Here is a 9,272-nt window from a genome sequence, read left to right on the forward strand (position 1 = left end):
GATTTTAAAACTATAATAATAGCTATTTGTATTCTTATGTTGACTCGGGTCATTAGTCAATTTTAAATTATGATAATAATTATTTTTATCCTTACATTAACTCAGATCAATGGTCAACTCGATTTGTAACCCGAGTTTTTTCCTAGATCGACTCTCTAGTTAAGTTTTAAAATCATGATAATAATTATTTTTATTTTTATATTAACCAAAATCAACCCAAGTTAATTCAAGAAAAATGAGTTGTAATAGCCAAACTTTAGTCGTCTTCATCATCTCTAAAGTTTGGGGTTCATAACACATGGTATCTAATTGCAGTAACCTTTTATATATGCATCAGTCATTTATCCTTTTTTTGGTTCAAGTCAGTCCTTGAACATATGTTTTAATTTTAAATTCGTTCTTTAAAGCTTCAATTGTTCTAAATTAATGAAATCTAATGTAATTTTATAAAATCAAGCATTAATCGAGTGTTGTAATTTACTTGATAACACAAGGACCCATACAAAGCCAACTAAGAAAATAAACCTTTAATTATTTTAAATCAATAAAATCAAATGTTTTCGAATTAAACATCAATTTAGTGTTTAGATTTTTTTCTCAATACCATGAATGTCTCATAAAAACTAACTAAAACAAACCATCAAATCTAATCCTAAATTAACCTAAGTTATGACTTTGATTTAAATTATTCATATTTTTTATTATATCAAAACAAAATGTTTAGGAGTGCAATCCAAATAAAGGTTTGTACACATGGATCCTATTTGAGAGTGTAGTCCAAACAAAGATTTATGAAAATTCAATTTTTTTTTACTTAAATTTTTTTTTTATGTTTTCATATTGTTGTAATATGTCAATATCAAAAATTAAATTTAAAAAATAAAAAATATTTTTTTTTTAACAATAAATATTTTAAAAAACAATAACATTCTTAAATATTTAAATTCAAAACACACGTACCATTTTTACATTAACAGAGAGAGTTTGTTTAAAGGAAAGAAGGGACCAAGCTAGAGATGGAGAAAAGGAGTCGGTTGAGAGAGTGTTTTTAATAATGTGATATTGTTTTTAATTATTTAATAACATAGCATCTATTTTAATGCAACAAAGCTAGATATAAATAATTATAGATCGATTACCATAAAAAAAAAAAATTAATCAGAATTCAACTACCGATGTGATTACAATATATTCATCAATATCCCATATCATAATAATCAACTTCCTTAGAATTCATTCCCCCCCGCATATGCATACAAGTCTTTCTATTTTAAAAAAAATACAAATACAAATGCCTAACTCTACTTCATACAGGATGAACCTCGGAATGCTGGAAACCAACAATGGCAGCACAAACGTGTCACATCTTCCTGCACCCACATATATAATAAAATTAAAATCTTAAAACCGAACCCTTCAACCCTGAAAATATAGTCTAATATATCAGTTTCTGAATTTATTCTTTAAAAATTATTAGTTTAAATATCATAAATTTTAGTTATTAAAAACTTATTTAATTATTAACTTTAAAATTTTAAGAAGGAATTAATTAAAATGCATATAAATTATCTTCATTTTTTTATTAAAAAAAACTTAACGCTGAAGATTAAAATGAAATTATTATTCTCGTAGTCGAAGACAATAGCTGACGAGGCATTTCTAGTCAGGTAAAGTCTTGTTGCATTGGGCTTTAGAATTCCAAGTGATGAACTTTTCAACGAGGAAACCCCACAAGAGCAACGCACCATACACGCACAGGTCTCCTTTCTAACAAGCAAAATCACGAGACAGACAAGACAGCCATTCAAACATTCTACAGGTGGCTTATATAAATGTCTCTTCAAGGTTCCGAAGCGAAGACTACTACCACTATATTGAAGATGATATTTTTCCTAAAATCTTTGTCAAGATCAGTCCATGATCAAGAACATTATCACGAGCCAGTTGCTGAGACCGAGGAGGTCGAGAACAAGATTAGTACTGCTGGCAAGTGCACTTCATTAACAGTGTGGAGAAAGTCACTCTTAATTAGTTGCAATGGGTTTACAGTTATCAATTCTTGTGGAGATTTAGTTTATCGCGTTGATAATTACATTGATCGTCCTGAGGAACTCATTCTTATGGATGGCTCAGGGAAATCAATCCTCACAATGCGTCGACGTAAGGTAATTAGCCCTTTTATTTTCGCATTTTATTCGTTTTTGAGTTCTTTGGGCTAAAAAAGGTCAGAATTCGAACCTGGGACCTTATAAAGACGGATCAAATTAAGATATATCGGTCTCTTCTTCAAACTTGGTTTTTTATATATATAATTGCAGAAGCTTGGAGTACGAATTGATAGCTGGCTTGTCTATGAAGGTGAAGTAGGCAACCCTTGCGCTAGAACCAAGTTATCAAAGAATCCAATTTGGTGTGTCAGGAAGAATACGAATCACAATGCACTTGCTTATGTTTTTCGAGGATCCTCGGATAAAAGACCTTCGTTTGTGATCGAAGGTTCTTATACGCATAGATCATGCAAAGTTTTAGATGGATCAAGAAAGGTTTTGGCTGAGATCAAGAGGAAAGAAGCTATAGTTGGAGGTGTTTCTTATGGGGTAGAGGTTTTTGTTTTGAATGTAGAACCGGGATTTGATCCTGGTTTTGCCATGGGTTTGGTTCTCATATTGGATCAAATATTTTCCTAATTTTGATTTCTTTTCTTTTCCTTTCTTGGGTTAGGAATTAGTCTTTGTAATGAGAATGCAAGATATGCATGTCCATATGTTTTGGCCACAATATTAAGGAAATAGACGTCCCGAGGAGCACTGATCGGTTAGAAAAAAGAAATATGAATGAGTGGTGATTATTATTGAGGTGACAATCAATCTTGGCTCCAAAGATTAAGAAAAAACACAGTTAATTCCCATCTGTCTTCTGATCTGATGAAAGGAATTGCTCTCTCTCTCTCTCTCTCTCTCTCTGTTCCATTGATGAAATGTAAAGTTGAAAAAAGAAAATGAGATGAGCCTGTGGCAGTTAAAGTGTTATTCTAAATTCCCGGAGATGTTCTTTTGAAAGAATGGTTCTATCCTTCTTTAACAGTCAAAAAAGAAAAGGAAAAGGGAAAAGGAAACAGTGTAGCCTTTTCAAAGCTGCAAGTAATACCAGCAATCTTAAGCTTTTCCTTTTGGGATAGAAAATAACAAGTCTACAAATTACTACTCTCTTCATTGTCTGAGACTCGATAAGAAGCACACAAATTAATCTCTTCAGTTTCCACCAAAGCTTCTGGGTGCGTGAAGACTGGAGAGATGCGGGTGTTGATCCCCGTACATCTCGAGCGCTCTGCTATCTGAGCCAGGTCCCCATTATCTGAGAGTGATGAATATATTCAAAGACGACATCTTGCCTGGAACCATCGTGCATCATGTCTCTACTGAATTTGAATCTAAATATTTTTCCGCATAGGACTTCAGATTATTAACCAGATCTCACCTAGAACATCCACTGGTTTCTTTGCACTATGGACCGTTGGCAACTCTTTTCGTTTTAAAATACAGGTGGTTCTCCAAATATTCAACTTCAACCGATCAGCTTCTCATAAAAACTTCAACAAGTCAAACGGGGAAAAGAGCTGAAATTCCTATTGCCTCATTGAAATGCTTTACACAAGGCAAAGAATTACCTGCTGTAAAGTACAACTACTGTCCTTAATGGTACAACATTGTTGCTCATCCCTCGAGATGAACCCTAACAACAAATCCCGTCCGCCTACAGTCTAAAAACCCATACAACAATCCCACAATATGTACACATCTGTCCAGCACAGTTGGCTGGCCCAACAGCGGTGTTGATGAATTACAAGAATTGATTAGAATGAAGAGGCTTCTGAATCTTAAATATCAGTCCTGCCCAACATTCTCTGTTTCAATCCATCTGCATCTATTTACGAACCTTTTGCTGACCATTGTAAGTCCTGTGAAGAACTTTGGCAGGTGGGCGCATCATACACGTTTGCTTTAAGATGTAAGCAGCAGAATGCCTACTTTCTGCAATTGAGTCTCCAATTGATTTATTGGGAGATGATCTACTAGATTTTGGAGTAGACCAATTTATTGCCCCTTTCCCAAGACCGTTGATATGACCATGATCCTTTTTGTCCCCAATCGTTGAGAGTTTAGGCCTCTTTGAGGGCGTTATCTGGTCCACACCACCCATTGACGAAGTTGATGCTGCAGATACATCTTCACGTTTCTCGTTTGATTTTGTCCTGCGAGTTTTCATAGCCTTTTGTGAGAGCTTCTCAGGGCACCTTGATATTCCATTTTGGTTTTGCCTTGCCATTTGAGTGGCAATGCCATACAAGATTCGAGCAGCCTCCAACAGTATTGGACAAAGTTCAACTGTAAGACAGAAGAGGAAAAACACACATAAAACAAATACACATTAAAATGCGATGATTATCCAATCAAACCAAGGTCTTTAATGCCAAAAGTGCACGCATCCAGGCCATTTAACTCATAAATTAGTTACTCAACATGAAACACAGTTGCAAAATGGCAGCTGAGTATTTCAAATCAAATGAAAACAAATTTATCCAGTATCTTCATATTTTACCTTTTCCTTTAGACTTTGGGTCACCTTCAGATTCTGCAATTGGAAGAAAAATGACCCTATTAATGGTATTTCAAAGATCTGCATGTATCTTTGTTAAATAATAGCCTGAAAAGACCATCTCAAAAAACTAGCCCTTCAAGAAACTGTACCTAACAGAACATGGGATGTTATAGAAGCCAGTGATGATGACAAGCTCCACCCACAACAAGGTTTCAATGAATCAACATTATTTCCTACAACAGCCAACTTTGGTCCTTGTGAAGGAACTAATGTCTCATCATAAGCAAGGGACTCCAAGTTCATAAAGCAATCAGAGGCAGACCCAGGAGAATTGAAACTGTCTCTTATTCTTACCCATCTACCTTGGCATGTACTCCTACTTGGCAAACATTTAACTGAATCAGAATTAGTTCTGGAGTACCCACTGAAAGTGTGGGACCAGGGAAAAGCTGGCAAGCTAGCTCGGCGAGATGTTGTCTTTCCTGGACGTGGATCAGGGACATGCCTTGATGATGTAGCATGCTTGGTTGCATCCAGAAGCAAAGACTCCAGATCCTTGGGTGGAGGAAGTGCCAAATGTTCCAAAGTATCTTTAGGTTGGTCAAACGAAAAATCAAGCAAATTAGCAGGAGTTTCAGGCCTGTTGCAAGAATCCTGTATCTACAAAGGGTAAGTAACAATCGCATGTTAGATGACAACATACCAAAACATTTCTTTCATTTGAGCCTAAAGACTTAAAAAATCACACAGAATTGCATACAGGTCATCCCAAATTTCAATCAGCTCTACAAACTGATTTCCAATGGATATTGTCGGGAGTAAAATGACACTCAAGGTGACTTGAGTTCGAAATTTAATAATAAGATTTTAGAAAGAAAATGTGAATAGTTATGTGTTTGTGTGTTAGGGGTTCGTAGAGAGAGGAAGAGTTTACAAGGACTTATTAAGCGAGCTGTTAGACTCTCATCTATGCCATGCTTCTCTACCTTCTCTTGCATTCAATAACTTCATTGAACTAACCTTGTTAGATGAAGAAGACATATTAGTTGCTGAAGAATCTCCATTTTCCACTATAGAAACAGAGTTAGATGGGCATGTGGGCATTTTCTCACTGGAACAGACATCCATCTCGGCAAAATACTGGAACTGTGCAGGCCTGGGGAACTGGAGAACTGAGCAGGCTTTTCTAACTGAATGCAGACAATTTTCAGTCGTATTTGCAGCTTTCTTCCCCTTGTCTTTGCCTAAGCTAGGACAGTCATAAGTGCCATTGAGAAGATCATTCAATGATATATCATCTACAGGCTTTGTGATGTCATGAACATCTGCCTTCAAACCACATAGTCCTGAGATTAATATCCAAATATAAACACATGAGTTTCATGCAACCCTACCTAACAAGAAGATACATAGCACAATAAGTTACCAGCGCAATAGAAACAGGCAAAAAAAAGTGATGCAGAAAGTGAAGATAAGAGGCATAATCTTCAAAGCGCGCATAAAAAGAAGCAAAATCTGTGAAATTATGAATCATATGGTTAAATCTCATAGACTGATGGCAACCAAAAATCAAATGTCCATTCATCACCAGGACAGCACACAACTTCAGTGAACCAGACTAGAAGCAGGAAATGGGGGCAGTTTCAAACTAGCAAAGAAAGAGGCAATAGACTCGATTTGTGCCTTCAACAACATCCTGATGCTCCCTGCTCCCTCACCCCAAATTGATGGGTTTCTCTCAAAAACTTGCCAAAAAAGTCTCAAGCAAACCTCATTAATTTGAATTCTAAATCATGCATAAAAAAATATCAACATTGCACCAATTGCATAAATATTAGAAGGTTGATTTGGCATATATCTCTAATGTATGAAAACTAAATTTGTATGCATGGATGTAACACAGAATAAGCCAAGGCAACAATTACAAAATTTACACATATTGTCAATCAAAACTAATCATAAAACAAAAGCAAAATATTCATGTGACTGTATCATACCAAAAAAGCTGTTCCCTCCAGCAGCTGAACCAAAGCTCGACAAACCCGCCTTGACAGAGAAGGAATCATATTTAGTCTTCACAGTAACTCTAGAGTGTCTCCTTTCACCTCGCTTGCTACCAAAGTTGTTCTTTTGTTTTGCCGATTGAGTTTTTTCTAAAATGTACATTAGATATATAAACCACACAACAGTATTAGGATTGAGCTCGCCAACAGCTTTTACATCAATATTTACTGTTGCATATTCTTATACACCCAGTACTAAATTGCACGTAATAGAAGAACATATGATAGGTTATTGTTAATTGCTACAATCGAATTTCAGTGATGCCAGCAGTTGTAAGTGATATGGAAAGATTAAATCTATCCAAGATCATTTTGAGAATTCATCCTGGCACAATTCAGATTTTGACTTAAGTAACACATGAATTGTAAAAGAAAAGACAGTGAAAGACTATCGATTTAGAGAAGTGGAAGAGAAAAGGTATGCTGCAGTTCCAAAACTGCTTTCTCTCTGTGTGTATGTTTTGCAAGCAATACAAAGAGGAAATAAATGCACACTTATAGGAATCCTGCTAGGTATTCACCATAGCTTGCAGACACAGGCAGCCATCATATTAGGTGAAGAGCTGCCATATTACATGAATATAGAATTAAACATGTATGTACTAGAAAACATTATAATTGTTAATAAATTGACCACAACTATGAAAATCATTTTAAGGAGCTTCCGCCAGAGGCATCTTAAGTAGACAGAAAAATACTTGAGGTCAACTGGTTATTTTATACCAGGGAAAAGGGGTTTACCATGAGAGTCACTCTTGGTTGGATTTGAACCTAGCTTATCAGAGGATTCCTTTGAGTTGTCAACAACAGCTGGACCGGTGGAATCTTCCGATGGAGATAATCGTGGTCTCTTAGAGCAACCACTGCTACTTCTTGACACTTTCCCTCCTCTTCTTTGCACTTGCACTTCTTCAGGCCTAGGAATCCATGAAGGCCCATTTGAGCCACCACAATGGAGGTGTTCAGAAATGTCTCTAATAGGTAAGCTCAGCATCTGAATTACTCGCTCACAGTGTTCCAAAGGTAAAACCCTCTCCCGTGAAGTTGACCCAAAAGCGGTGATTGAGCTCGTTTCATCTGCCAAACAATGGTTAATAGAACATTACACCACCGAGAAAGACCACACACCCGCACATGCAAGCAGCCACAAATGATAAATACATCATAATCTTAATTAATACAAAGCTTTAATGTCAGCAAAGCAAAATATCCAAAATTGGATTTTTCTTTAATTATCACTCCCCAGAACCACTTCTTTAACTATTCCCAGTTCTAGAAGCTTCTAAGGGTTATGACACATCTGCCACGGAAGTTGAACTGATAGATAACAGACTATACATCCACATGATAACCTAGCTTACATTAATTTAATTTGAAATACAGGAATTTTTACCCTAAAGCACACTTAATGATGCATTTAAAAGCTAATTAACAATACATAACTGAAAATCAAGCTCAAGCACCCAATATAGCAGCCTCTCCGACCTCACACTCGTTCACCTAACATTCATCTTCTACAATCCACGAGTCTAACACATGCTTGACTAGATCCAGACCTGTTTCCCACAATAAATCTTTAACTAGTTTCTCCCTTTCAATCCCTTACCGATCAATTCCTTAACAAGTTATCACATCTACAGCTAGAAATGATTACACAGTTAAATATAACAAGAAAAAAATTTAAATTCAAAAACAAAGAATTCAAGAAAGTATAGGAAAAAAAACACAAATTCTTGTGTAAGCTCAAAAATTCACAAGAAAAAAGGAAAAAGACTAACCTTTTTGAGCAAACAAAGAGCTGCACTGCTGAATCGAAGCAGCGTCAGCTACTCTAGGGCTAACTAAAATCGACTCCTCAACCTCAACTTCTTTAACAGCAACCGTTGAAACCCTAATATTATTATTATTATTATTACTAATACTATTATCTCTACTAAACACCTCATCAGATCCCATAACAAAATTCTTCTTTTTCTTCTTCGCCGCCGCAACAACAACATCCACCGGATAGTTCACCTCCACCGACGCATCCATCACCGCCGTATAATTAACAATAAATTAGCGAAAGCGGTGTCGTGTTGAGGAGTTGATGACGAGAATTGAGGAATTGAAGGGAAGATGAAAGGAAAGGAGGTGTTTGGATAGGGAAGGCATGGTTGCGGCTGAGGGAAAGAGGGAGGGGTTTGTTTGGGTACGGGGGCAATTATTAGGGCAAGAAATTTGGATGAGAATGAGAAGTATTTATAGTTTTCGGGATTTGGTGAGGTGAGTTATTTTGAAATGGTCCCCGTCGATATGGGTATATTCCGGTATGGTAATTATAACGTTGGCCAGCTTAATCCACAACGCCTGAGTTTGTTGTTTGAGGGTAGTTTAGTCCCTGTGGTTTTTTTCACGTGGATTCGATAGAAACGGTGGAACTTTTTTTGAAGTTTGTGACCAATGGAAAGTTGTTTAATCTGGCAGATTTACCGTATTATCCTCTAACGTTCATTTAGGCAAACGTGAAATGACTTTATCAGATTTTGTTTGTTTTTCAGTTTTAAGTATATTTTTAATAAAATTTATTTTTATTTTTTATTTTTAAATTAATTTTTTATTATTATTTTG

The 9,272-nt window shown here is 35.9% G+C and overlaps 2 protein-coding genes across 3 annotated transcripts; one reads left to right on the forward strand and one right to left on the reverse strand.

Annotated features, from left to right (window-relative positions):
• Nucleotides 1-1,777: 1,777 nt before the first annotated feature.
• On the forward strand, nt 1,778-2,825 carry LOC105127398 (protein LURP-one-related 17-like). Its single transcript, XM_011028668.1, has 2 exons — nt 1,778-2,165; nt 2,319-2,825. Exons 1-2 carry the CDS (start codon nt 1,833-1,835, stop codon nt 2,685-2,687), a joined length of 702 nt encoding a protein of 233 aa, XP_011026970.1. The 5' UTR covers nt 1,778-1,832; the 3' UTR covers nt 2,688-2,825.
• Nucleotides 2,826-3,557: 732 nt separating this feature from the next.
• On the reverse strand, nt 3,558-8,984 carry LOC105127399 (uncharacterized). 2 transcript variants are annotated; one of them, XM_011028670.1, is made up of 7 exons: nt 8,441-8,984; nt 7,404-7,739; nt 6,597-6,752; nt 5,620-5,945; nt 4,749-5,253; nt 4,600-4,632; nt 3,558-4,385 (listed from the first exon to the last, which is right to left on the reverse strand). In XM_011028670.1, the coding sequence occupies exons 1-7, from the start codon at nt 8,694-8,696 to the stop codon at nt 3,925-3,927; spliced, it is 2,073 nt and encodes a 690-aa protein (XP_011026972.1). In that variant the 5' UTR covers nt 8,697-8,984; the 3' UTR covers nt 3,558-3,924. The 2 variants fall into 2 exon arrangements, with proteins under 2 accessions (XP_011026972.1, XP_011026971.1); XM_011028669.1 differs by having other exon boundaries at nt 4,749-5,259.
• Nucleotides 8,985-9,272: the final 288 nt, after the last annotated feature.

Source organism: Populus euphratica, unplaced genomic scaffold (assembly GCF_000495115.2).
Source record: "Populus euphratica unplaced genomic scaffold, PopEup_1.0 scaffold7.1, whole genome shotgun sequence".
In the NCBI taxonomy this organism is placed as follows: domain Eukaryota; kingdom Viridiplantae; phylum Streptophyta; class Magnoliopsida; order Malpighiales; family Salicaceae; genus Populus; species Populus euphratica.

Excerpts from the sequence above, each read along its gene's own strand:
- LOC105127399 (XM_011028669.1), bottom strand. The coding sequence starts at position 8,696 with ATGGATGCGTCGGTGGAGGTGAACTATCCGGTGGATGTTGTTGTTGCG. Across the intron at positions 7,740-8,440 it reads CTCTTTGTTTGCTCAAAAAG|ATGAAACGAGCTCAATCACC; the intron begins GTTAGTCTTTTT and ends ATTGTTTGGCAG. Across the intron at positions 6,753-7,403 it reads AACCAAGAGTGACTCTCATG|AAAAAACTCAATCGGCAAAA; the intron begins GTAAACCCCTTT and ends TGTACATTTTAG.
- LOC105127398 (XM_011028668.1), top strand. The coding sequence starts at position 1,833 with ATGTCTCTTCAAGGTTCCGAAGCGAAGACTACTACCACTATATTGAAG. Across the intron at positions 2,166-2,318 it reads TCACAATGCGTCGACGTAAG|AAGCTTGGAGTACGAATTGA; the intron begins GTAATTAGCCCT and ends ATATAATTGCAG.